This window comes from Protopterus annectens, chromosome 14.part0 (genome assembly GCF_019279795.1).
Source record: "Protopterus annectens isolate FY-2018-M chromosome 14.part0, PAN1.0, whole genome shotgun sequence".
In the NCBI taxonomy this organism is placed as follows: domain Eukaryota; kingdom Metazoa; phylum Chordata; order Ceratodontiformes; family Protopteridae; genus Protopterus; species Protopterus annectens.
The window spans coordinates 691,044,572-691,069,117 of NC_056748.1; the positions used below are offsets into that span (position 1 = coordinate 691,044,572).

Below are 24,546 nucleotides of genomic sequence, written 5' to 3' on the forward strand. Positions count from 1 at the left end.
CATGCTTGGTTAAAAACATACATTCCAGATCATGTTAAAGCAAAATTATTGGATGCACCTTTGCAGCAGGATGTGTTATTTGGAGTTAAGGCAGAAGAGGTATTAAAGAAAATGGAGGATAAGGCAAAATCTATGCAAACGGTGAAGGATTTCTTACAGGTTCAGCCTCTTAGATTTAGCAGAAACTGGCCAACTAAGAATTTGTCCTTTCCAATTACAAACAGACCTCAAAGGGGAAGATACAGACGTCCCAAGAGGTAGAGGTCAAACACAAGGTCCTTATAGGCCTCGACAATGGGTTGCATCAGGCCAGAAAGAAGGGGAAGACAGGCCCCAACCATATAAAAAGCAGCTCCAATGACTTCCCACTACAGCTGCCAAACAAATCCCTCTTGGGAGAAAAACTGCCACTTTTCTACCACAATTGGCAAATGATCACCAAAGACAAATGGGTTCTCAACATTGTATTTCAAGGTTACAGGTTCCACTTTCACACTCTTGCCAAAATTAAAAGGAATGCCAAATCTGCCACCAAATCAGTGGGCAGAGGCTCAAAAACAAATTACAGCACTCATGGATATGAGAGCTATTCAGAAGGTACCATCACAGGAGCAAGGACAAGGATTTTACTCGAGACTCTTTCTGGTACCCAGAAAGGACAAAGCCTGGAGGCCCATTCTGGATCTTTCATCTCTAAAAACTTACCTGGATGTTCCGAAATTCAAAATGTTGACATTACAGCAGCTTCTTCCCATACTGGGCAAGAAAGCTTGGCTCGTGACTTTGGACCACAAGGAGGCATACCTGCATGTCCCTATCAGACAAAACTGCAGAAGATACCTCAGATTCATAGCTGGTCCAATGCACTACCAATTCTCTGCACTGCCCTTTGGCTTATCTACTGCACCCAGGGTCTTCACAAAGTGCCTGGTACCAGTAATTGCATTTTGCAGACAGAAAGGAATTCAAATTTATCCGTACCTGGACGACTGCCTGATTCGAGCAGAGAGCAAGGACATTCTTCTAAAGTATCTGGCATTTGTAAAAAAGTTACCAAGTTGCTTGGGGTACACAGTAAACGAAAAGTAATCAAAACTAGTGCCCTCACAAGAGATTCCTGGGTGCCAGCTTGAACACAACGGCCCAGATGGCTTATCTCACGCCAGACAAGCAAAGACAACTGACTCAATAATTTCAATTGATGGCAACAAAGACCCAACTCCCTGCAAGAAAAATTCTGCAGGCCTTGGGTTGCATGGCATCCTGCATATTACTAATTCCATATGCCAAACTGCATATGAGGAAACTACAATGGTACCTAAAGAATGTATGGTCTCAACACTGTCAAAGTTTGGAAACGGTTATACCACTAATCCGTTGCCTTCAACAGGAGTTTCAGTGGTGGGCTCAAGCTTGTCACCTCAACAAGGGACAGCCTTTTACACAACCCACAGCCAGGCAAACACTGACAGCAGATGCATCGGATTACGCCTGGGGAGCGCACATGGCAGGCAAATGTATTCAGGGCACATGGCCTGCAGAACAAAGGCATCTTCACATTAATCAAAAAGAGATGCTAGCTGTACAAAATGTCCTTACAGCTTTCAAGGACCTGCTGCATTCAGGACAACTACTGATAAAGACAGACAACACCATAGTTATATGGTACATAAACAAGCAAGGGGGCACTCACTCCTACCTCCTATGCAGACAAGCCATGACCTTGTGGAACACAGCTATAAACCTTCAAGTTCATCTGCAAGCACAATTCCTGCCAGGAGTGAAAAACACACTGGCAGACGACTTAAGCAGAAACATCATGGATCCCCACGAATGGGAATTGAATCCACAAATATTCAGAATGATAACACAGAAATGGTAGAGCCCGGACATAGATCTATTTGCATCCCCAATAAACTGCCAGCTACAAAAATTCTGCACAAGGAGTTACCATCCACAAGCATGGAAAGTGGATGCCCTCTCATTCAGCTGGGAGAACCTAAAAGTATACGCTTTCCCACCACTACCTCTCCTGCCAAAGATACTAATAAAAGCCAGGCAAGAAGAGCCAAAGATGATCCTGATTGCACCAGACTGGCCACGCCAGCACTGGTACCCAATCTTAAGGAGCTTAGCACAAGAACCACCCTGGATTTTGCCTCAAATCCCACATCTGCTGACTCTGCACAACAGTCAAATACTACACAGCCAGCTAAAGACCTTAAACCTATCTGCATGGAAGATTCCTTGGTCAAGCAAGCAATGCCTCTCTCCAAAGCTGTTATGGATGTAATTCTGGAGGCCAGAAGGCCAAGTACCAGGAAAACCTATTCGGATAAATGGAAGAGATTCTGTGCCTGGAACCAAGCTCACAGCCTTGACCCTCTTGTCCCAAACATTCCTCAGATACTACAATACTTAACTGAGATGCTGGACAAAGGCCTCTCCTTCTCATCCATCAAGATCCACATCTCTGCTCATTTCAACACGGATCCATCAATTTTCTCTAATCCTCTGTTAAAACAGTACCTCAGAGGGGCTAAAAACATAAGACCGCCCCGTAGAGCAACTACTCCAACTTGGGACCTCAACTTTGTTTTGGAAAAACTAACTTTACCTCCTTTTGAGCCAGCTAACTCAGCAGAATTAAAATATATCTCTTGGAAAACTGCTCTGCTCCTGGCAATAACATCAGCACGAAGAGTTTCAGAATTACAGGCACTAATGGCAGTGTAACCTTTCCTCATTTTCCACCAGGACAGGGTGTCTTTTAAGAACTAACCCTACGTTTTATGCCAAAGGTGGTATAGAGTGTGACTCTAAACCAAACTATTTACCTGCCAACTTTTTACCCTAAACCACAGAATAAAGGGGAGAGACTACTGCACTCTTTGGACATTCACAGGCAGTTACGCTTCTACTTGGACAAAACCAAAGCTTTCAGAAAATCTCAGCAATTATTGGTAGCATATGCTGCAGGAACACAGGGAAAAGCCATTTCAAAACAGACTATTTCAAAATGGATAGGACATTGTATACGTTTCTGCTACACATACCATGGAAAACCTGTACCTAGCAGCATTAGATCTCACTCCACCAGGGCAACAGACACTTCAACTGCCTACCTCAGGGGAGTACCTACCAAGGATATTTTGGAAGCAGCAACTTGGAGTTCTGTACATACCTTCACCAAGCATTACCATCTGCCTCTATACTCTAAATCCAGAGCTGGCTTTGCCACTGCAGTGCTGCAAGGCCTTATAGCCACCCCTAATGCCTTATAGAACCAGCCACCATACCTCAGCTTTGGGATTCTACCCAAGTGTAATGACTGCAGCAGTGTAACATGATGAACATAGTACAGTTTTGTACCCACCATAAATGAAGATGTTCGAGTGTATACACTGCTGCAGTCCAGGTTACCCTCCATCCTTCCCCACTTACTGGCTGGTACGTACCTATGTCTTCTACCCTTACTACCTCTGTGGAGTATTTGCTGGTAGCTGTAAGTTTTTTGCTTTTCTTGTGTATGTTTTATTAGCAATTGGAATTGTCTACCTATTTGGGGGCACCTGACATCTGTGGCAAGAAAAACTGAAGAAAATGGCATCGGCTGCATCTTGTATACCCCTGTCGCACTGACGTCAGGGAGGAAGTGACAGCAACCGACGACGGACCAAGACTTTGGAACTCAGGCTGACTGGGGAACCGCCTGATGGCAGGATAACCCAAGTGTAATGACTGCAGCAGTGTATACACTCGAACATCTACATTTATAGTAGGCACAAAACTGTACTTTTCACATATGTTGAAGCTAGAGAAGATCTGCCCAGGTAAACTCTGCAGAGTTTATTAGAGTACAACTCCCCTTTTGGTATGTACCTCACAAGACCTCTACAACAACTGGAAAGGCCGCAGAAATACCTCACAAAGAAGATTATTGACCTCAGATGCCCTATGCAGACTGTCTCAAAAAACTCCAGCTTTACTCCGTCGCATATCGCGTACTCAGAGGCGATCTCTGCCTAACATGCAAAGCTATGTCAAACACAGAGCGGTTGGACATGCTCCACTTAAAGAAATCCCAGTCCCTCTGAGCTACACAATCTAGGGACCTAAACCTTGTCACCACAATAAACATAACATGCTGGAAGGGTAGATTCCTGTTCTAGAGACTTCCCATACTCTGGAACAGACTTGCATGTCTATGTCAAACCGAGCTCCTCATTAGTACTACAAGAAAAATCTTGATTGGATGGGAAATAGGAAATTCACCCTGGGGATCACTTCTGTGGCTCTGCTCGACAGGGGCACAGGAAAATTTTCTTGGGTGGTGAAAGCCAGGGTACCTTTTTGGCTAGGCTTATATAGGCCCTAGGGCCAATAGCCTAGTACCTACGTATGAAATTAGTAAAATTTGTCTCATGACTTCTGCACATGTCTGACCTGGTGCCCATCTTTGTAAGACCCTGAACTACTTTTGTAGTTTTGACTGTGAGCACCATTGTGCACTAATATGAGACATTATGGCAAGGACATGCAAGTACCCAGGCTCAGCACCGTTGGCTAGCAGTTTTAAGCAACTTTTGACAGCAGTCTTGTACTACATATGTCTGTTGACAGCAGTTTAAGGTTTTTCTAAGTATGGAAAGAGAGTAGATAGAAAAGTAGAAAAAGGGCATCGAGCAGACGAGGGAGACACCAGTAGGATGACATGAGGGTTGTGGTGGAGGAAGTTTGAGAGGAAGGCAATTTTGTTTTAGGCATAGACCCTTGTTCTTAAACATATAAAAGATGATTTGGAAAGAGAAAACATGGCAAGGGAAGGGCTGAGGCTTAGGGAGGAGATAAGGGTATTGAGTATAACATGTAGACACAGACAAGATTGGCTGATGGGTGATCACACAGTAGGTTCCAAAATGGAAGGGAAGACAGAAAGATGATGGACAAATGGTGATGGTGTAGGAGTTGTGAAAATGCACACTGGGTGCTTGAAACAGAAGTGTGGGAGTACATATGATTTGGGGGATATGGGGCTGCTACCACGGTCATCCAGGCTCAGTGACCCTTGGACAGAGCCCTGCCCAGGGAGTCTGGGAAGGCAGACTCTGATGGTGAGGTGGTGGTGGCCATCTTTGGTCAGGGCTGCCAGGTAGAATGAGTCTCGCACCTGCAGCAGGATGCTTTAAAACTAGCTTCACAACCTATCCACAGGCCTGTTGTATGCAGCTTTGTTTAATTCCTGCAGGTCATACTGCTGGGTGTACTGCTCCACCACAGGCTACCCCTATTATATCAGTACATGATGCACCTGTATTAAATATCATAGTATAATTACTGTATGGTAATGTATAATACAAACATAATATAATACAGTAAATGATTAGTTTTCATTATTAAATATTGCTGTTTTATTATCTTTTTAAATAAGGGCTAGTTTTGGCTTTGAAAACTAACCTTAACAGCCCCTTGTGAAAGAGAGGCAGAGAAAATGTTTCCCATACTACAAAACAAGACAAATGGGAGAAATTTAAATTAATAGAAAGCCGGGCTGTGTTGGGTGTAAGTTACATTTGCAGTGATTGCTGCAGTTTGTCATTTATGACGTATGACTTTGATAGTGGCATATCTCCAGTTGCAAGTGTATTGCTGAGTACAGTTCTTGTTTTATGAAATGGTGTGTTGCCCTCTCCTTACATTTTGTGACTCGTTTATTCAGACGTTATGCCTGTATCTTGCATAAGAATTACAAGGCCCACCAACCAAGGTAAAATTTCTTCCATGGGTTACTTGTTTAGTAGACCTCTGTTATATACTTAACTACAAATAGATCATGTAATCTATTAAGATGCGTTTATTGTAATTACTTCTTTCCCCTTTACGTAAAATGCTACTGCAGAGTTTGTGGACCATACAAATTTACCAGAGTCTTTATAACATCTTTGTCCACTGTAAACGGATCAAGCAGTGATTCCTCCTCAAAGTTGCAATGCATCACTGTTTGCCTGTATCTCCTCTGAGACCTTGGTTATGGTATGGAAGAAACGCGCAGCTCAGTGGGATACAGCAAAACCAAGCATCTTTGCTGACAGCAAAGTGATTAGAAAAGACACCACTGTTTTTTATAACACATCGGATGTTCTTCATGTTTCACTGTTGCAGTCATTACAGTTTGGTAATCTGCTGGCAGTCGGCCTGAATATCAAAGTCTTGGGTCCTGCGTTGGTTGCTGTCGCCTCTTCCATGACATCAGGTAGTCAGGGGTTTAAAACATGCAGCAAACACCATTTTCTTCAGTCTTTCTTGCCGCGCGGTGCCCGAAGCAGAAGCAGTTTGCAAGTGCCGTTCGGCCGACTCCTGAAATTTTCGTGTTCGAGTTTCAGAACCGAAATCTTCAAATAAAGCCAAGTACCCCATTGGGGAAATTTTTTCTTGCTCCTTACCGATGTCAGTAAAAGTTAATAATTGCATTACTTGTGGGAAGCAAATACCTCATAAGGATTTCCATTTGTACTGTATTCCTTGCCTAGGCCCAGATCATAATGTGCCTTGCTGTCGGTTTTGTGATAGATTTAACCAATGCACTATTAAGCGCCTGTATATCTTTGCCTCAAAATATTTTGGAAACAGATTTAATTACCTTGAAATGTAGTTGGATAGCAATCCGACTACCGGAGTTCACAAAAAATGCAAAGAAAAGGACAGAGACCATCTAGGTCCAAAAACGACGACAAAGCTTCTAAGCCAGTCACCGGTTCGTTGGTACTCAGTGAGGTGCTTTCGCAGCCCCTGATACCTGCTACTTTCGAGTCGTAGGCCTCTACCGAGACCCATGTGGAGTCCGACATGCCGCGAGATTCTCAGAATATTGTACCCGCGGATGTCTCACCCTCGGAAGGGTCCAGAGTATGATAAGAGACTTAAGGACACAAGTGGACAGTGGTCTCACCTTCGATAACCACATCGCCGCAACAGTCAGGAAATCCTATGTGGCACACATCATCACTAAGGGCTTTTCATCCAGAAAAAAGGAGGTCATTGTCCTACTGTACTCCCCCTTCATTAGACCCATTATAGAATACAGCGCCCCTTTTGGTATGTACCTTTCAAGATGTCTGCAACAACTGGAAAGGCAGCAGAAATACCTCACTAAAAGAATCGCAGGCCTTAAGCAGATGCCCTACGCTGACGGTCTTAAAAAAAAAAAAAAAAAAAAAAAAAAAAAAAATACCTCCACCTATACTCTTGCATATAGTCTACTCAGAGGCCATCTCTGCTTAACATACAAGGCCATGTCAAACCCAGAGCTGTTGGACATGCTACACTTAAAGAAATCCCAATCCCAATCAACAGACACACACTCCAGGGATCTAAACCTTGTCATCACAATGAACAAAACATGCTGGAGGGATAGGTTCCTGACCCAGAGACTCCTCAGACTCTGGAATAGACCGTCCATACATGTCAAGCAGAGCGCCTCTTTGGCCCTCTTAAAAAGGAACCTTGGTGATTGAATGGGAGATGGGAAATTCACCCCGGGGATCACGACAGTTGCCCTGCTAGACAGGGATCCAGGGAAGTAAATACTGTGGGAAGAAATGGCCAGGGAAATGTTATGGCTAAGCTTGTATAGGTCTTAAGGCCGATAGACTAGTACCAACCTATGAATCGTTAAGGAGAGGTGAATTTAAACCAAAAGATGAAAGCTTAATGTTGGTGGACCAAGATAATGGACTACATACACGTTGGTTTAAAAAGTCCATTGAACATGTGGGAGAAACTGACAAATGCAGGTTTTGTAAGACAGAATTTGAAACAGTTGAACAACTTGTTGCTGGGTGTGATACACTAATGGCAGAAGAACTGTATACTGAAAGACATTAATAATGTGGCAAGACTGTTACATTGGGGATCGTGCAAACATTAAAATATTGAAGTAACTGCGAAGCATTGGAAACATGAGCCACAATGCATTGTAAAATAAAATGAAGTTTCTATCGCATGGGATCACCCAGTACCAGCAGTTCAAAAAGTAGATGCAAAAACAGATATAGTAATCCATGAAAAGAAGACAAAAGTAGCATTAATCATTGAAACTGTTACACCCAGTGACACCAGTGTCCTTGTACAGAGAGACTGTCAAAAAAATACCAGGATTTACAGGCGGACATAAGAACATTTGTGGAAGAAGGATACCCAGACGGATGTTCATCGTGCATACAGCTGCAGTCATAACAGATGGGTTCTCCTGCCATCAGGCGGGTCCTCGTCGGCCGAATTCCAAAGTCTAGGTCCGGCGTCGGTTGTCGTCGCTTCTTCCCTGACGTCAGTGCGACAGGGGTATAAAGGAACCAGCTGATGCCATTTTCTTCAGTCTTTCTTGCCACACGGTGCCTGAAGCAGAAGCAGTTCGCAAGTGCCGGTCGGCCAGCTCCTGAGATTACGAAAATTTGGAAACCGAAGTCTTCTTAAAAGCTAAGTACCCCGTTGGGGAAACTTTTCTTGCCTCAGACCGATGTCAGACAAAGTTAATTGTATTTCTTGTGGGAAGCAAATACCGCATAGGGATTTCCATTCCCTCTATATACCTTGTTTAGGCCCAGACCACGACGTCTCGGTCTGTCGCTTTTGTGCTACATTCAACAAACGCACTATTAAGCGTCGGGCGGAGTTCACCCAGCATTGTTTTGGGAAATCATTTAACTATACTATGTAGTCGGATACTCCAACTCTGGTTTTGTCTAAAAAAACGCAAAGACAAGGACCAACACACTAGGTCCGCGGCCTCTACCGACACCATGCCAAAGCCGACTACACGTGGTCCGGTTCTCAGCGAGGCGCCTACGCAGCACCAGACTACCGACGACACTTCTTTGATGGTGTCTCCTGTGCCCGAAGTCGCAGGCTCCTCGGCCCACACCCCGACTACAGATTCCGAAGCCGCTCTTGGGCGTTGAAACTCAGAATGTGGACAGGTCCACCTCCACTCAAGGTGTCTTCAGGCCTTCCTCTTCTTTCTCCATCAAGGCTTTCACAAAGTCTAAAGCAACCATGCACCCTAAGAGACCAGCTACGCAGGGCCCATCTCCAGGCCCCATGCCTAAGAAACAGATGCTTAAAATGGCTGAGGATTTAATTACTCTTATCAAAGGTGATCAGCCCCCACCGGACAAAAGGCCCAGAGTGGAGGAAGATTCCCCCTCCTCTGATCAGGGCTCCATTATTTCAGAGCACTCTGATGATCAGGAACATTCTTACTCCCCTTTTGAAGACTGATGCGGAGGAGTCCATCCCTTCTGTATCCCCCCCTGAGGATTACTCATTTGGGGAAACTGTGCATACCTTAAGGGAACACTTCCACTGGGAAGGCCAAGATTATTCAGATTCCAAGAAAAGGCTCAGGGAATTTCTATTGCTACCTCAGCACAGGCCTCTGGCTATACCTCCTGTCTTGGACATCCTAGATGATGTTTACTCTGAGGCCTGCCTTAACCCGGACTCTCTACCTCCAGCTCCAGTTAAGCCTGACAGGTACTACAGGGTTCCTGACTCGCACCAATTTCTATACAAAAGCCATGCTGCTGACCCAGAAACCATCTCACAGGGCCCCAAGGGAGTTAAGGCCTCCATTGCTAAAAATCCATTGCCTTCCGAGAGAGATTCCAGATCCTTATAAAGGTGGGGAAAAAAGGTATATACCTCGGCTACCTTATCCACGAGGGCCTTAAACTGTCAGTTTCATATGCTAAAATACCAACAGTTTTTGTTATCACAATTGAAAAGTAAAATGTCACAACCTGAACAACCAGACTTGAAGGCGTTGCAAGAGTTGATGCATAGTGCAGAACAAGTGGGTAGGCATACCTTACAATGTGGTTTTGATGCTCTAGAGGCCTCATGTAGAGCTGCTGTTACAGGATCAGTCATACGTAGGCATGCCTGGCTCAAGGAACAAGCCTTGCCTGATCATGTCAAAGCTAAATTACTAGACGCCCCTCTTCAAAAGGATGTACTATTTGGAGCTAATGCTGAGGAGGTATTAAGGAAAATGGAGGAAAAGGCTAAGTCAATGCAAACTGTGAAAGAATTTCTACAGGTTCAACCCCCACGTTTTAGTAGAAATTGGCCTTCCAAAAACTGGTCCTTTCCTGCCACAGACAGACCTCAAAGAGGCAGATACAGGCGCCCGAGGGGCAGAGGACAATCCCAAGGATCGTTTAGAGGCAGACAATGGCAATCTCCTACACAAAGAGGTGGTGAGGACAACTCGCAATCTTTCAGAAAGCAAACCCAATGACTTTCCCCTTTGCATGCCAACCAGGTCTCAAATGGCAGCACCCTTAGGAGGAAAGCTGGCATTATTTCCAAAAATTGGCATATTGTCACAAAGGACAAATGGATCCTGGACATTATAAACAGAGGCTACAAATTCCATTTTCACACCCTTCCAAAAATGAGAGGCATGCCAAACCTGCCACACAATCAAAGGGCAGAGGCACAAAGGCAAATTACAGAGCTCATAAACATGAAAGCTATTCAAGAGGTACCTACACCGAACAAGGTCAAGGTTTTTATTCCAGGCTATTTCTGGTGCCAAGAAAAGGAAAAGATTGGAGACCTATTTTGGACCTATCCATCCTAAACACATTTCTACTCGTACCAAAATTCAAGATGCTCACTCTACAGCAACTTCTTCCCATGCTGGGCAAGGAGTCTTGGCTGGTAACATTGGACATCAAGGAGGCATACCTGCATGTCCCAATCAGACAAAATTGCAGAAGGTACCTCAGATTTCTTGCAGGTTCAACCCATTATCAATTCTCTGCATTGCCCTTTGGCTTATCTACTGTGCCCAGAGTATTCACGAAATGCCTGGCATCAGTAATTGCCTACTGCAGACTTCAAGGGATACAAATATACCCCTATTTGGACGACTGCCTGATCCAAGCAGACAGCAAGCACATTCTCCTGAAACATCTGGCTTATGTAATAATGTTATTGAACTCTCTGGGATACACAGTCAACAAAAAGAAATCAAGGCTGATACCCTCTCGGAAGATAATTTTCCTGGGTGCCAGTTTGGACACAAACACCCAGATGGCCTACCTCACGCCAGAGAAGCAGGGGCAACTAATTCAATACTTCAGAACACTAGCAAATTACACCAGGCTGACTGCAAGGAAAATCCTGCAGGCTCTGGGATTCATGGCATCTTGCATCTTACTAATCCCATGTGCAAGGCTACATATGAGGAAACTACAATGGTACCTGAAAAACATATGGTCTCAACACAGCAACAGTTTGGAAACAATAATACCACTAATTCCATGTCTGCAAAAGGAATTTCTGTGGTGGGCTCAAGCATGCCAAACAAACAGGTCTTCCATTCAGCAAGCCTCAAGCAAATCAAGTCATCACAACAGACGCCTCGGACTATGCCTGGGGGGCGCACATGACAGATCGGTGCATTCAGGGCAAATGGTCCCAAAAAGAAAAGCACCTGCACATCAATCAAAAAGAAATGCTAGCAGTAATAAATGCTATTATAGCTTTCAAGGACCTTCTACAACCAGGTCAACTATTGATAAGAACGGACAACACCACAGTTATGTGGTACAAACAGGGAGGAACACATTCTTACCCCCTTTGCAGACTGGCCATGTCACTTTGGAACATGACCATGGACTTACAAATGGAACTTACAAGCACAGTACTTGCCAGGCAAGGAAAACACGCTGGCAGACAACCTAAGCAGGAATATGACAGATCCACACGAATGGAAATTACATCCAAAAGTTTTTACAGAAATAATCCAAGAATGGGGAAGGCCAGACATAGATCTCTTTGCCTCCCACAAAAATCATCAATTGACAAAATTCTGCTCAAGGATCTTCCATCCAAAGGCCTGGAGAGTGGACGCTCTCTTTCAGTTGGACATCAATGACAGTTTATGCCTTCCCACCTCTTCCTCTGCTGCCCAAAGTTCTATTGAAGACCAGAGCAGGCAGACCAAAGATGATTCTCATTGCTCCGAACTGGCCAAGGCAACACTGGTACCCACTCCTGAGGAGCCTGACTCATTTCCCACCATGGACCCTGCCTCTAATGCCTCTTCTTCCGACTCAGCACAGCTTCAAAACTCTTCACAGCCAGCTAAAAACACTCAATCTAGCCGCATGGAAGATTCCTTAGCATCACAACAGGCCCTACTCTCCAAGGAGGTGCAGGATGTCATTTTGGAGGCCAGAAGGCCATCAACTAGAAAAGCTTACTCCGCAAAATGGAAACGTTTTTGTGTTTGGAATGAGAAAAAGGGCCAGGATCCTGGAAAACTGAATTTACCTCAAATACTACAATATTTGGCTGAACTGCTAAGCAGTGGACTTTCTTTCTCCTCCATCAAAATCCATGCCTCAGCCATTTCTGCAGAATACAACACTGATCCACCTTTATTCTCTCACCCTCTCTTAAGACAGTTCCTCAGAGGGGCTAAGAATTTAAGACCTCCAAGGAAACAACCAATACCTGCTTGGGATCTTAATTTAATTCTGGAAAAACTGACCTTGCCTCCCTTTGAGCCAGCTGCCTCATCAGATTTGCATTATTTGTCCTGGAAAACAGCTTTCCTTCTGGCTATCACCTCAGCTCGTAGAGTTTCAGAACTACAGGCTGTCATGGCTGTCCAGCCTTTTATCATTTTCCATCAGGACAGAGTTTCCTTACGAACCAACCCGTCCTTTATGCCTAAAGTGGTATCCAGGGTAGCTTTAAATCAGGCCATACATTTACCTACCTTTTATCCTAATCCTCAAACAAAGGGGAGAGATTACTACATTCCTTGGACATCCACAGACAACTCCGTTATTTGGACAGAACAAAGCCTTTCAGAAAATCAGAACAGCTCTTTGTGGCCTACGCGGTAGGAGCTCAAGGAAAGCCAATTTCCAAACAGACAATCTCAAAATGGATAGCCCACTGCATACGCTTTTGCTATTCCTTTCATGGCAAAACTGTACCTACAGGCATTAGAACTCATTCCACCAGGGCCACAGCCACCTCTGCAGCCTTTCTCGGAGTTCCTACCAAGGTATTTTGGAAGCAGCCACTTGGGAGTTCTGTGCATACCTTCTCCAAGCACTAGCAGGCTTTGTCACTGCAGTCTTGCAGGGCATTTTGGCTCCTCCTAGTTCCACTTAGTGCCTACCACCCCTTTCTTAGCTTTGGGATTCTACTCATCTGTTATGACTGCAGCTGTATGCACGATGAACATAGTACAGTTTTGTACCTACCATAAATGTAGATGTTAGAGTGCTAATACAGCTGCAGTCCAGGTTTCCCTCCCTCCTTCCCCTCTTGGGACAGGCCTATAGGCTAACACATCCTCATACAACCTGATTGGGGTATTCATTTATGATGTATTTGCTTGCAACTACTGTATTATGATTATATTGCACTGCATTATTACACAAATTTTATGTATTGCCTTCCTTCTGGGGGCACCTGACATCTGGGGCAAGAAAAACTGAAGAAAATGGCGTTGGCTGGTTCCTTTATACCCCTGTTGCACTGACGTCAGGGAAGAAGCGACGACAACCGACGCCAGACCTAGACTTTGGAATTCGGCCGACCGAGGACCCGCCTGACGGCAGGAGAACCCATCTGTTATGACTGCAGCTGTATTAGCACTCTAACATCTACATTTATGGTAGGTACAAAACTGTACTTTCCAATAGTAGTAGGAGCAATGGGCCTTATAAAAAAAATTTTAAGTCGTGCTTGGATATGTTACTGATGCATGTAACTTTATATGAATTGCAGGTGCTGCGAAGAGCACTTCAGGCTAACATCAGAGATTGAAACAATACTAATTTCGTGAACTTTAGTCATACTTTGACTTGGGAAACAGTATAGGTTTGTGGAAGGTAGATCATGCCTGCTTAACCTGATAGACTTGGTCTGTCACCAAAGCTGTGGATGAGGGCAAGGTAGTTCACACAGCCTACCTAGATCTTGCCAAGGCCTTCGACACCATCCGTCACTCAAGAATCCTAGACATACTAAACTAGGCATAAACCCCTATGTAATAAGATGGGTTGCCAACTGGCCCACTGATCGAACCCACACTGAAAGTAGCGGACTCCAAATCTGACTACCGACCAGTTACAAGTGGTGTCCCACAGGGATCGGTTCTAGGTACTCTCCTGTTTGGCATCTACTTCTCTGAAGTTCAAGCCAACACAAAGGGACTCTGGCTGACCAAGTCCACAGATTATTGCAAACTGGGAGCCATTGATTCTCCAACTGATGTAGACATTCTACAAAAAGGCCTCACTGACACTGATGACTGGTGCCAGAACCATGGCCTTAAGCTCAGTGCCAAAAAGTGCATTGCCATTCCCTTTGGGAAAAATTCGGTGCCCATGAACTACCACATAGTAGGTGGTAGTCTGCTAAACAACGAAGGTGTGATAAGAGACCTGGGGACACAGGTTGACAGCAACCTCTCCTTTGATAACCCCATTGCCACTGTACTCAAAGTCCTATTTACTCATTACAAAAGGTTTCTCATCCAGGAAGAAAGAGGTCATAATCCCTCTTTACTCGTCCCTCATTAGACCTATTATGGAATACAGCACCCTCTTTGCTTTGTACCTCACTAGACACCTACAACAACTGCAAAGGCCACAAAAATACCTCACAAAGAGGATGTTGGGCCTTAGACACATGCCCTATACTGACCGACTCAAAGCAACTCTAGCTATACTCTCTCTATCGCCTACTTAGAGGCGATATCTGCTTGACCTACAAAGCCATGTCTGACTCAGAATTGCTAGATACGCTACACCTAAAGAAATCCCAATCCCTCTGTGCCACACGCTCCAGGGACCTTAATATTATTACCACAATAAACAGAACATGCTGAAGGGACAGGTTCCTAACCCATTCACGTCAAGCAGAGCACTTCACTGGCCTTCTTTAAGAGAAATCTTGACGAATGGGTGGGCAATAGGAAGTTCATCCTGGGGATCACTTCAGTGGCCTTGCTTGACAGGGGCACTGGGAACTAACTTTGGACTTCATGATGCCAGGGAATCTTCTTGGGCTAGGCTTATATAGGCTCCAGGGCCGTTAGCCTAGTACACACCTATGAAGCCTAGTACACACCTATGAACCTATGATTGGGGTCCGTTGCTGTCGTGATATTAGAAACCCAAAAGACTTGGAGAAATGAAATAGAAAACAGCAAAACAGTCAGTTTCTTCATGGTTTTGTGCAGTAATTGATGTAGTTGCACATCTGATGTATAACAGAATTAGTGATGCATTTTGGTATATTTTACTTTTTAAAACAACAGATGCATTACAAGTGTATCTACCTGTTAAGGTGTACATCAGCAAGTCACAGAATCCTGCATCATGTGCTGATGTCTAAGCATTGCTTCTGGTATTTCCTTTAGCTTTATAGCGTCTGCTGAAGTTCCAGTGTCTTTTGTGTTTTTATGTCAACTGACAGTTAAAAAGTACAAAACTGGAGACAGAATGAGTTTCCTTGGTGCCTTGACATTCTGTTACAGTTCCAACTGATTTCAGTTCCTAGATTAATAGAACCTGTAATGCTATTCATGCTTATACAACTAAATGTCAGAGTGCATTTGGTCAGGATGCCAGAGCTAGTTAAACACATTCTTTTGGCTAGTTTTGTTAAAATAAGTGACAGTTTAAAAAAAGGACGTGCAGCGCAGCAACTTACACCAGCATTTCATAAAGCAAACTGAGCCCATGTTATAAAATGCAAAGCCAAGGCTGTTATCATGATGAAGGGACTACATAAAGACAAATTATTCCAGGTTACTTATTTTTTCTGGTAAGTGATTAGACATGATCTTTAAGACCAGTGAGCTTTATGATGTAGCTTATAACATAAGGAAATGTAAAGACCTGAAATCCATTGCTACTTGATATAGCTGTAAGGTGGATTTGGAGCAGTTCATCATGGTCTGTATCGGAACCCATATGAAGACAAATGAAAGGAGTACATGGGAGTGTTTTAAGGAAAAGGAGTTTGACCAAAATGTATACCTTAGGGGGAAGTTAGTTTAGTAAATGTTTGGTGACTTTTAGAAAAGACCCCATTTGAAGACAAAGACGCAATTTGAAGTCAAAAATTGGAAGATAAGTGAGCAATATGAAGAAGCAGTTTTTCTGTCCAGAGATAATTATAAGGAATCTAGAAGTCTTCCTTAGGATGTTTTGGAATCAACAGAGGAATTGAAGAATACTTTCCCATGTGCTCATGCTTAAGGCATTCTTATTAGACTGCATTAACTGGGATTTCCAGTTGTACAGATGGAGACATGGTCAAACTAGGTTGATCATGTAGTCGGTGATTACTGCCAGCGTTGGTCATTAATAAGGGTATTGGTTCATATGATAGACTCCCCTTTTCAGTAAACCACTATTTAACAAGGTAGTTTGTTTAAATAAGCTCCTGTTGTTCACTGTAATAGTTGCCCAAGGTTGTGTCACTCCCTGAAGTTGGTTCTGTTAATTATGAGATGCATGTGGTGATACATTGGCATGGAAGTGTGTGCGCATGGGGGGGGCTTGCAACCACATGTATTGCCATTTGGCACCTGTGTGGGTGAATGAACTTGTTAAATATGACTCCTTTAAATGTTAGTCTTTTAATTGTACATCTAGTAGGATGAGAATAATCAGAATGTGTGTGTTGTAGTATTTGTGGGGTGTATGAATGGATGGTCCAAAGGAGTTGTATTTGTCTTGAGTGTGTTTCTGTTGGCATGTCTGTAAATACCATCTGTTGTATTTGTCTTGAGTCTGTGTTTCTGTTGGCATGTCTGTAAATACCATCTGTTGTATTTGTCTTGTCTGTGTTTCTGTTGCATGTCTGTAAATACCATCTGTTAAGCACTAACTGTGTAAAAAGAAAGTCAACCCTTTTCCTTTTTGTTCAGCTGATCGGCAGTTGCTGTTGAAAGACTTCAATTCTCGCTATTCTATTCTGCTCTTAGAAGATGTGGAGACTCTGGCAACTAGTTTCATCTCTGGCTTTCCAGAATTTAAACATTTGTTCTCTGTCAGATTGGTAAGTGTCAAGTCTGATATTACTTCCTTTAGAAATTTACAGCAGCATCTGTTCGGTAGAAGCTTTCTTTTAGTATCAACCTGTGAATTTTTCTGCCTTCTTGATGGCAAAGTATGTAATTCTTTGGTACAGTATTCCTCATTTATGTTACGCTGACTCGTATAGGACCATTATGTTAGATTACAGTATTGATTGCAATGTTAGCAATAGCTATTTGTGTTTGTGCAAGTTTGTATAGGATTTTGTTCATGTGACAATATTAAGAGGTGAAGCAATGAAGTTCTGTCATATATAATTCAGTCTATATATGCTATGGTATTCTGGTCACTGGTGTTTAAGGTCACTGGTGTTGGTCAGTTTTACATGCTTTTGCCGGTGTTCAGTAAAAGTTTTCCCCAAAAATGTTGTGTTTTTCAGCAGTGTTTGCTTTTATGGCAATGACTGTTTGCTTTTACAGTGATTTAAACTGTCTGGTCTTTGTGTGGATCTCTCTCAACCTAGAAACATGAAAAATATGGACAAAGGCCCATGAAAAGTAGGTACAACTGGCCAAAAATCATGACACTAACATAATTTGCATGCATAACAGTACAATCCCACCCAGTCCAGTGAAATTGTGGGATACCAACACGAAGTTTGAAGTCACAACCAAATATATAAAGGCAGCCATTTGAATATCAGACTTCACATTCTTCAAAAAAATACATAATAATGCAACTGTCTGAGTCTACAGGAGCAATATTTAAAATCTGTCCCTATTTTTCGGCCTTTATCCCACTATTATTTTTGTCAAGATTTCTTGCTCTGAGAAATTGAGAGGTAATGATCGTAACCATACTGTAAAGCTAAAGGGTCAAAGAAGACTACTGTAGGTGCTTGTGTTTTCTAAAACTTCAAAATGCTTACTTGTAAGTACCATTTAAGCTGAAAAGTTTTCAGAAAAACAAGAATCATTGGTTATTTTGTATGCTCACAACAAGGGCTATGAGTGATGGTCTAGTTCAGCAAATTCCTCAGTATGTGCTAGTGCTTTTCAGTACAAAATAAAATATGATCATATACGATGTCCTATTCTCATGTTGCAGTATTCGTAACAGTAGGGAGGTTGCTGCCTGCAGCACCGGACATCTGGCCAGTATACCAAAGTCTTAGGAGCTGGGGTACATGCGATGTTTGTCAAAGCCATAAACCGATGTTTGCTATAAATGTGATGTCTGCACGTACCCACTTCAGAACTTTTCTGCCACAGTGATCTTCGGACCTCTGATTGCCAGCTTCGGGAAACAGTTTGCTTGTCTGACTTTGCTGTCCGCTGCAGATAAGTGCCCTTTTGTTTTTTTCTTGTTTCCCATTTAGCTTTTCAGATGTACATGTCCACTAGAAATGGGAAATGTGCTTGTGGGAGACAAATTCCTCAAGGACACATATGACAAGTGTGTATTCTGTTTACAACCATACGTCTTGTGAATTTTGTAAATCGTTTGTACCGAAGACTCTCTGCAGCCATCTGGCTGCACTTTAACTATATCTTGAGAACCAGAGACTCCGATGACTAGCATTAGGTATGGAGGGTGGGTACTTCCGACGACAAGCCACCTCAGAAGAAGGCCAAAAAAGTTTGGCCCAACACCCATGCTGCACCTCAGGAATCTGGTGAGACTCTTGAGGCAGATGTTAGCCCAGGGTCACATCAGCTGTCAATTTCTCAGCTTGAATCAGGAACTGCGATGGAAGCTGGTTCAGCGGAAACATTGGATATGTGCACTGAGGTAGACCAGCCATCAACTCCTGATGGCGAGGGGGAACCATGACTCTGTGGCATCGGAGGGACCTATTCCTGCTCCGCCGTCCTCCCAGACGTCTGTTTCTAAACCGACCCTTCCTTCTACTCCAGTGAAGAGGAAACAGAAGTTGAAACAAACTGAACAGCAAACTGCACCTGGGTGGGAAGTTTTTTCAAAATCTTTTCAAGGCCTTCCAGTCACAGTTCCTCCTACCTGCTGCTTTTACAGTGCAGGCCGTACATGAATCAGAGAAAGTACTCCTCTGAAGAATCCCTGACCTGCTGCTCTCAAATTAAATCCCCCAAGGACTTTCTTCCCCTGGAGACTCCAGGCTGATAGAGTCCTTTTCCTCAAGGGTGATAATTTTCTTTTGGGGATACGGTCTCTCTCATGAGAGAACACTTTAAATGGCAGACCTCAGATGTTTCAGAAACGAGAGATACTTTGAATTACTACAGATGGACTAGCCCTCCCCATCTGCTGTACTTCCCTTGCTTTCAGCCTTTCAAGATGCCTTTTTGGCTGCTTTTCAGCCCCCTGCTTTCAAATGCCCAGACAGGTTCTATAAAGTTCCTCAGGACACTTAGTACCTGTTCAAGAACTCTCCTGCAGTCATAGCAGTTTCTGCTGTCAAATCCTCCAGACAGCTTCCTTCATCCTGTATTCCCTACTGACAGGAAAGCAAGTTCATGGATAGGCTAGGCAAGAAGGTCTGTTCTTCATCTACCCCTGCCATTAGAGCCCTAAATTACCAAACTCACATGGCCAGGTACACTCCTCTCTAAGGCTTTAGCTCTCTTACCTGATTAGTCTGCGAAGACCCAGCTTAACAACCTCCTTTCCACCGCCTCACAGGTGACTAGGCACTCTTAAGCGCAGTTACGATGCAATGGAAGCCTATTCAAATTCTGCAGCTTCAGGTTCTGTCCTGAGGGGATACTCCTGGGTGAGGCTCCAACCCCTTCCTATGGATGTACAAGCCAAGTTGCTAGATGCTCCGTTAGATACTAAGGCCGTTTGCGATGAAGCTTCTGCAAAACTTCTTAAATCCCTACAAGAAAAGGGAAAGGAGTTGCAAAATTCAAAACATTTACTGGTTTCATCTATTCCTAGATATCATAGGAATTACCCTCCAAGGATCACCTTTGTTAGGAGACGGCTCATTCTGCTCCACCTCAGGCTAAGGGACAGAGACTACTTAGGAAACACTCCACTCCTAGACCACTCCTAGACCTCTTTCTTCTCCCACTACCACTCCGTTTCGGAGGCAGTCTAACCAGGCAGACCCTCCCCCCTCCACTGTGACTCAACTCACTGCCCCCTTCCACACCCCTGTCACTTCACCCTCTCCCTACCCGCCTGGCGGAAAATCATCTCAGAGGACTGGGTCCTCTCAGTCATTCAAAAAGGTTACCTTATGACTTGGTGGACACTACCCCCCCTTCCAGGGGATACCCCATCTTCCTCCAAGCCAGCTTCATCCCTCCCCTTCCATTCTTGGTCAATTACAGGCTCAGGGCACCATAGAAAGAGTTCCATCACAACAGATAAAACAAGGGATTTTATTCAAGGATGTTTCTGGTCCCCAGGAAAGATGGTCCTTGGAGACCAATCCTGGATCTGTCTGTCCTCAAACCTTTTCCTCAAGGTTCACACCTTCAAAATGCTCACCTTGCATCTGCTTTTGCCCCTCATACCAAGCCAAGCCTTTGTGGTATCCCTGGACCTGAAGGATGCCTACCTTCACATTCCAATTCACCCAGCTACTGGAAATTCCTACGTTTTTTGGTAGGTTTCTTGCATTTTCAGTTTTCTGCATTACCTTTTGGGCTCTGCACAGCTCCCAGGGTGTTCGCAAAGTGTCTGGCTCCAGTGATTGCCCACTGCAGAACACAGGGTATTCAGATATACCCATGCCTAGCCGACCTGTTAATACTGCACCAGAACCATCACACTTTTTACCATCACCTACTCCAGGTGACCAACACCCTGACAGACTTGGGATTCACTTTGAATCAGGAAAAATCTCACATGACCCCTACACAAGACCTAGTCGTCTTAGGGTGCAAGATCAGAACAGACAGGATGGGAGCCTTCATCCCCTGCCAGAAAATAAGACATCAACCATTACTTCAGGAATCTCCTCACTCTTCAGACACTGCCAGGTAGATGATTCCCGAGTCCTGGGCCACATGGCATCATTGATACCCATGTTCCCCCTGGCAAGGCTACATACAGGAGAGATTCACTGGGTACTAAATTCTCATTGGAACCAACATTCTCACCCTATGGATACTTTGCTCCCCCTCCTACCATGCCTCAAAAAAGAACTGGAATGGTGGATTGCAGCCATCAACCTCAACCAGGGCATACCTTTGCAAATGCCTCCACCCTCATAGCAAATCTTCACAGATGCCTCAGATTTGGGCTGGGGGGCAGTTTTACTGCACAACCACAAACTAAAAGTACAGGGAGAGTGGCCTTCACTCAGACTAAGGGACCACAGCAATGTCAAAGAGATGAGGGACCTTTACCTAGCATTACAGACCTTCCAGCAAGTCCTCTTACCAGGTACCTTGAAAGTAGTCCCAGACAAAATGATGGTCTTGTGGTACATAAACAAGTGTGGGGGACAAGGTCTTACCCTCTTGCAGCCTAGCCATAGAGATGTGGACCCTAGCATCAACACTCCATATCCACCTGCAAGCAGTGTGCATTCCTTCAGCAGAGAATGCAGTGGCAGACGTGCTCAGCAGAACATCTGCACCATCTCACGAATGGATGCATCACATAGAGGTATTCCTGGATCTTGTACATAAGTGGGGTATTCCTCAGGTAGATCTGTTTGCCTCTTCCTAGAACAGGCAGATGCCTCTGTTTTTGTACAAGGGATCTACACCCCCAGGCTTGGAAAGTGGATGCCTATTTTCTGTCTTGGGCAGGGATGTATCTCTATGCCTCCCCCTTCACACTGATTCATAAGGTCCTTCTGAAGATACAGAGGGACAAACCAAAAATCTTCCTGGTGACTCCCGACTGGCCAAGACATAGGATCACAGGAAGTTACTAGGCTATTGGCCTTAAGGCCCTTACAAGCCTAGCCAAGAGTTTAGCCCTTGCATAGACAAATCCGCACCTGATGCCCCTGTCCAGCAGGGACACTGGTGGAATCTTACGGATGTATTTTCTATTTCCCATCCAGTTATCCAGATTACGCTTAAAAAGGGGGTGGAGAGGAGTCTGTTCCATAGATGGGGGAGACTCTGGGACACAAATCTGTCCTGCCAGCAAGTCCTGTTGATGTCACAGACCAGGTTGAGGCCACGTGTGTGGGTTACTCGAGTGGAGCTTGACTTGCGGATATGTAGCAGTCCCATCAAGGCAGGGTCGGAGATCGTCTTGTATGCCAGACAGAGGTTACCCATTAGGAATCTGTATGAAACAGAGTAGAGGGATGGGATAGGGCTGTTAGCCTATCTGTGTATGGTAGATTTTTGAGGCCCTGGATCCTCCTGGTGAGGAACCTCTGTGATCTCTCCAGCTGCTGCATGTGCTTTGCGAGGTACATGCCAAATGGGGCATTGTATTCAATAATGGGCCTTATAAGGTAAGAATACAGGGGATGGTATGACTTCCTTGTCCCTGGATGAAATACCCTTACTTATGAGGTGGGCCATGTAGAAAGTTTTCTGTACAGTGGAAGCAACATGGTGGCCAAAAGTCTGGGTGCCCAAGTCCCTCACGACTGACTTGTGTGCTTAGAACGTTATTAATGTGATAATTTGTGGGGACATCTCTCCCCAAAGGGGATGATGCATTTTTTGTATTCAGCTTGAGTTCTTTTGGCACCAGTCATTTGTTTGGGTCAGACCCTCTTGGAGGATGCCCACGTCACTAGGGGAATTGATGACAGCTCCCAACTTGTAGTCTTCTGCAAACTTGCTCAGCCATAGCCTACTGGTTTTGGCCTCTACCTGAGAATAGTATATCCCAAATAACAGAGGCCCCAAGACCAAACCCTGGGGTACGCCACTCGATACTGGTCTACTGCTTGAGGTGGCTTCCCCTATTTTGACTAGGTGGGTTATATCAGTGAGCCAGTTGGCTACCCATCTGGTAACATACGGATTGATGCCTAGTTGAATTTATCTATTATGCCTGAGTTGGGAATAGTGTCAAAGGCTTTGGCCAGGTCATGGTAGGTGGTGTGCACTGTCTTCCCCTTATCCATGGCTTTGGTGACTCTCTCAAAAAAGTGGACCATATTTAACAGACATGACCTTCCCTTGACAAAGCCATACTGTTTGGGATCAAGTGTTTGGAGGTTGCCAGTGTCCTTGTTAATGAGGTCGACAATCCGTTCCATGGCCTTGCAGATAAGGCTAGTTAGGCTGAGTCTATAATTTCCCGGATCAGTGGATGCTCCACCTTTGTGTAAAGGGATGACCGTGGCTGTCCTCCACTCAGCTGGCCCAAAACTGGTACTTGGGCTTTGGTTGAATAGGGCATCTAATGGTACTGCACGTTCCTGCCAATGCAGCCTAGGATGTTATCAGGTCCCATGGAGGCTGTATTTTTTGCCTTGGAAAGAGCAGTGATGACCAGATCCCTAGATATAAAGGGAAGGGAGCAGGTACTGGGAATGTCCTGATTTACTGAATTGGGGGGGGGGGTAGAGGGGTGAAATTTTTGCTGAATCTGTCAGCCAACAAGTTTGCTATAGCTACTGCATTTGTATATGTGGTGTCCTTGATCTGAATAGATCTGGGTGCCACCTTTGAGATTACAGACGTATGTGAAGAAGGCCTTATGACTGTTTCTAGTAGATGTGGCGAGTTTAGACTTGATGGATTTCACTACTGCTCTTATTTGCTTGTTTAGGCTAAGGCGAGATTGCTTCCAATTGAGCACCTGCTCCTTCTTGGGCACCTGCTCTTTCTTGGTCCTGGACAGCAGTTTTTCCTTTATCAGTTTTATTGCAGATGTTCACCAGACAAGTGTACTCTTCCTTGTGGAGGATGATTTAGTCCTGTCCGATATTCCTGATTCCATGCATCTATATAAATGTTCATATAGTAATTTGGTATAGTTTTGGATACTGGTGCCAGTTCCTAGAGGGGTGGGGGGCATGAAGCAGTTTATACCATCCCTCAGGAGGCTGTAATCAGCTTTGGAGAAGTTTTTTTGATTGACCCTAGCTAGAGGGGGGTCGGTGGAGATGGTGACTTTGTACATGACCGCTTTGTGGTCGGCTCTTACAAGGGAGGATGATACTGCAGGGATGCTGCAGTGGTTACTCATGTTGGTTAATACCAAGTCCAAGATATCATCACCTCTGTTCCAAAGCATTTGCATTGACAAAATCGAGGAATCTCTGGGCGTTTGTGTTCTGGCAAGAGTAGTTCTTCCAGTCTGTTTGGGTAGTTAGTCACCCAGGATCAGGGTAAAGGGTTGAATCTTGATAGATTGAAAGAGGTCTAGATAGGCAGTTTGGGCATCTTGGGGCCAGTAGCGATCTATGATTTGTATAGGGGTCTTGTCAACAGCATTGGTTTCCCCTTCACCTTTTAGCCAAGGGCAATCATCACAAGTTACCCCACTGTTTAGACCCGCTCACACAAGACAGGGGATCCCTCATACACCCTCATTTGACCAA

At 44.4% G+C, this 24,546-nt stretch overlaps 1 protein-coding gene across 1 annotated transcript in view; it reads left to right on the forward strand.

Annotated features, from left to right (window-relative positions):
• Positions 1-24,546, forward strand: part of NOL9 (nucleolar protein 9) — a 455,387-nt gene that overhangs the window by 76,943 nt on the left and 353,898 nt on the right. Inside the window, exon 4 of the mRNA XM_044055607.1 lies at positions 16,976-17,106. Coding sequence (XP_043911542.1) covers positions 16,976-17,106 — 131 coding nt within the window. The remainder of the gene's footprint in view (positions 1-16,975; positions 17,107-24,546) is intronic.